The sequence below is a fragment of the Alosa sapidissima genome, chromosome 6, assembly GCF_018492685.1.
Source record: "Alosa sapidissima isolate fAloSap1 chromosome 6, fAloSap1.pri, whole genome shotgun sequence".
Taxonomy (NCBI): domain Eukaryota; kingdom Metazoa; phylum Chordata; class Actinopteri; order Clupeiformes; family Clupeidae; genus Alosa; species Alosa sapidissima.
In genome coordinates this window covers 37054062-37058699 of record NC_055962.1, presented here as the reverse complement: position 1 = coordinate 37058699, position 4638 = coordinate 37054062, and the positions used below count along the sequence as shown (strand labels likewise).

Below are 4638 nucleotides of genomic sequence, written 5' to 3'. Positions count from 1 at the left end.
ACACACACACAGTCACACAGAAATTGCAGAAATAGCCATCCATAACACACACACACACAGTCATACTGTCAAAAAGCAGTCAAAAATCTCAAAGAAAACCCAACATTCCCAACCCAACTATTTCATCTCTAAATCAGATGGCCCACTCCATTGGTACATTGCCTGCCTACCAGGGAAGCCCAGGGGAGATTATACACATCTACAGCACACTGAAATGACACACTAAAGTGACAGTATAAGTATATATACTCTTTTGATCCCGTGAGGGAAATTTGGTCTCTGTATTTATCCCAATCCGTGAATCAGTGAAACACACTCAGCACACAGTGAACACACAGTGAGGTGAAGCACACACTAATCCCGGTGCAGTGAGCTGTCTGCAACAACAGCGGCGCTCGGGGAGCAGTGAGGGGTTAGGTGCCTTGCTCAAGGGCACTTGCTGACATCATAGGCGACACCTGCTGCACATGAATCAGTCGGGCAACCCATGACGTTAGCCCGTTCAGGGTGAATGAGAAAGGCCACCGGCAGCACAAGAAAGATGGCAGTGCACCATGAGACTAAAAGCATTTCGCTCAGTCGCTACAACCAAACCTTCAGCGCTGTAAACACAATTCTTGGATTGGATTCGATTACATTCAACTTTATTGTCATTGTGCAGAGTACAAGTGCAGAGACAGCGAAATGCAGTTTGCGTCTAACCAGAAGTGCAAAAAAGCAGAAAAGTGCAATGTGATACACACAGTATATTCTGTATGGCTGTTGAGCCCCTGGTTCTGATCTCGCTAAAGGTTGGGTGCCTGTGCTTTGATTGCCTCTCTGCAGCAGGTGCATCAGGCTTCTCTGTGTGGAGTGGCATCCTAATTAGCAGGACGGTATAAGGTAGGGACCACACTCGACATGATGACACAGCAGTGGCTTAGAGACGCACAGCTGCTCCAGTCTGGCTGGCTTTCGGCGCTCATTCATTTTAGCCGCTAGCACACAGGTGTGTTTAAAACTCTTTATTCCATTTGTGCTATTCACAAGCTATGTGTGGCCTCCCCTTTCAGATCACGATGCTCTGAGCTACCAAGCGTGCACAACAAGAGCTGTTTGCTCTTGATGAAAGTTTCGAATGAAAACATTTGGCTGATGTGATTTGTTTTGGGGGTTCTGTTTGTTTGCAGTCTTTTTAGCTGGCTTGTGCAATGCATCACTGTCAAATACGCTACTTAAAACAAAATAGTCTATAGCCACTCTACATCCAGTGCTTTAAGCTCTTGAAGCTTCTGAGACTCATTTGCCTGAGTGGGGATCTGGCAGCGGAACTTAGTGACTCACCACTGAAGTAATCACGGGGGAACATGCGTGTTAACAGTGGCCATGATGTCCGTGTAAAGCAGGCCCTGGGCAGCGAGCTGAACTTAGTGACTCACCACTGAAGTAATCACGGGGGAACATGCGTGTTAACAGTGGCCATGATGTCCGTGTAAAGCAGGCCCTGGGCAGCGAGCTGCCCTCAGCACGGAGCATGGCGCAGGGGGCGTGTTGCAGAGATGCTCGTGGGGGAACATCGTATCCTCGGCCTCAGCTGAAGAAAGAAACCACGAACCCCATACTGTATAGACTAAACTGACCACTGATGTGTGAGCTGCGTCACTGACATACTGAGGAGAATGAATGGAAATGTTTACTGTCCAATGTTTACTGTCCATTTACTCTTATATGCTTACTGTATTGCTTTTGTTGTTGGTCCAATTGTAAAACACAAAGGGGGCAGTTATCATCCCATTGTAGCCATACTGAATCCTGTAGGGTGCAGTCTGGTGACACCATGCACTGACTCTGATCTAATTCTAAAAGCTTGACATGTGAGTGGGTACAGTAAGTGTGAGAAGACACTGCAAGTTCATTCTACAGATATATATTATATACTAATATTGTACAGATATATATTATATACTAATATTCTACAGATATATATTATATACTAATATTGTACAGATATATATGATATACTAATATTGTACAGATATATATTATATACTAATATTGTTCTAGTCTAATTGTGTGATAGTCACCTTCAACAGAAATAATATTTTAGCTGAATGGTATCTCATTTGTATTCTGTGCAATAGTAACTCAGTTCAATGATAACTCATTTGTATTCTGTGCTTATTTAAAATTGTAAGTTGCTATATGTGCAACAGTAACATAGTCCTTTTCAACAGACTCAACCCAGTGAGTGCGATAGCACTGATGGTAAAGCTACTGCACCTGTGGTTCTCCGCAGATGTCAATGTAGTGTGCCCCGTTCTCAACGCACGCTTTGACCACCGGCTCCCCATAGAACCTGTACTGAGGAAAGAGGACAACACTGCAAACTTGTTAATGCATCTATGCCACAGTAATGAGCAAGAGTGTGTGTTTGGCTTCTACATAAACAAAATGGCTGGCCTCCCGGAGGGAATGGACTTTTGTTTCGCAACGCGTGCACTTTCCAAAGCATCTCAGAGGTGTACGAAAGCATCTGTATGCTGAGTTTACAGACAATAGTGGCTATTTTTGTGGTTCAATGCACTTGCAGTTAACACCGTTTTGAGTTTTGTCTATGCTGCAACGCTGCATATTATGAGCCATTGTCAATACTTAAATCTAGGACTAGACACACTATGGACAGATTATTTATTTTCTTTCTCTCTTCAGTCACTGTGTGTGTGTGTGTGTGTGTGTGTGTGTGTGTGTGTGTGTGTGTGAGAGAGAGAGAGAGAGAGAGATGGAGAGAGAGATAGAGAAAGAGAGAGAGAGAGACAATATAAGATCTGGACTTACTGGCCCCACACAGTTCAGCACAATCACAGCCTGTTTGCACATGATGGCCAGGGATTCTGGTTGACGAACATCGGCCACAATGACCTCCACTGCGCACTTCAGCTCTGGTGTATCTGCTCAACAAAATCACAAGTACAATTATGGAGGAGGACCTCTGTAAAACCGTGGACGCCAGAAAACCACCAGGTCAGGAGATTGTGATGGTGATGAATCCCATTTAGTTATAAAGCCCAATCTCTGATGTTCACACAAACTGTATAGTTTAAAGATTTGTTTTAACAATTGAGCAAGATTGCATTAAGTCTAGGCCTTCTTACTGTATAATGGTCCATATTAGGTACAGTTACAGTAATCCGCTGTATTAGCTGTAGGCTCATGCAAAATGTTGCTCATAGTTTCCATTTAACATTCAGCCTTGTGTGCAATAAGCCATCTATTCCTCATAGGCTTCTGCTGAATGGGCTTGCAGGCGGTTCAGATATTCGGAGGACAGATTTATAGTGGCTCAATGGTGCCTTCTTCTGGGGAAATGTAAGTCAACTTGCTTGCATAGATTTGACAGGCCATTCTCCAGATTTTGCAACAAGTAAAAAAGCAAGCCAGTTGTCATTCATTATGTGTACCTGGCCGTTGTATATGACGATATTGCATATATTTAAGGAATACCATGTAATCCACGAAGGACATTGTTTTTTTTAAATATGCAGTAGACGCGCCGCCAGAAAACATATTTCAAATCAGCCCTGATGAATAAATGGGTTACGAGAAAAAAAATATTGGAATCAGTCGTAGTTTTCACTATTTAACACAAAATAACTAGGCCTATAGCCTAGTTAGTCAGTGTTGCATGAACACCTAGATATTCTTCACGGAGCCTGCCTACCGAGGGTATTCGCAACATGGTTGAGAACGTTCTCAAGTTTCCTCCTGCTTCGTCCTGCTACCGCCCATTTCAGGTTCCCCTCCGGTCCCTCGCCGATTGCCTTTGCGACCTCTTCCACGACAAATTGTCCAGTAAAGCCACTAGCTCCGAAAATTACAACATGGTAGGGTCTTCTGCTTGAAGTGGTCACAGTCGCCATTGTTAGACTCAGCGTGCTGTGCTGACAGATATGAGACACGGGACGTGTCGTTTCTACAACTAATCTTGTGGGATTAGAATTAGTGTAGCCTGTTGCATGCTTGCAGCTCAATATAGTTGTGCTTACTGAGAACATAGGTTGCAATTTATTCATCAGACTGGCGTTTTAACATAGGAAAAACCTCGTTTCAACTATAGGAGGCTACTTTTCGTAAAAACCGAATTCTATATGATTCCAAAGGCCAGTGGTATCGCAATACTTCACATTAAAATGGAGCGACAGTGACATCTTGTGTCCAGAGATTGAAATGGTGTGGTATCTGCGACCAAAGGTGTCATCAAAAAGTTTGTTTGGCAGAGGGCCCATGAAAAACTTGTAAGACTTTGATACACGTAACAATTTTGTCTTTGGAGCATTTGGGGTCACAATGAGGCAATAGCCTATGTCAGTGTTTTTCAACCACTGTGCCAGGGCACACTAGTGTGCCGTGAGAGATCATCAGGTGCGCCGCAGAAAATTATCCAAATGTCACTCACTGGTCCAGAAAAGCAACTGTTGCATCAAAGAATTTATAACCACATGCTCTCATTGATTGTATGATTGCACTATTTGTGGTATGCAGGCATTGTACAACGGGGGCCCCATATCCAGTATTCAGAGAATCATCACATATCCAGTTCATAACAACAATTAAATTAGATATAGTCACCTACAAATAAAACAGAGGGCGCTTGTTTTATTG

General features: G+C 43.4%; 1 protein-coding gene across 2 annotated transcripts in view; it reads right to left on the bottom strand.

Moving 5' to 3' along the window:
* LOC121712221 (saccharopine dehydrogenase-like oxidoreductase) overlaps positions 1-4101 on the bottom strand; it is a 14211-nt gene extending 10110 nt beyond the window's left edge. The window contains exons 1-3 of one of the 2 annotated variants that reach the window (XM_042096305.1): positions 3698-4101; positions 2815-2930; positions 2260-2340 (exon numbers count right to left, since the gene is read on the bottom strand). In XM_042096305.1, the coding sequence (XP_041952239.1) occupies positions 2260-2340; positions 2815-2930; positions 3698-4049 (549 nt within the window). In that variant the 5' untranslated portion in view covers positions 4050-4101. The remainder of the gene's footprint in view (positions 1-2259; positions 2341-2814; positions 2931-3697) is intronic. The other variant, XM_042096306.1, reaches the window with a different exon arrangement.
* Between the last annotated feature and the right edge of the window lie 537 nt (positions 4102-4638).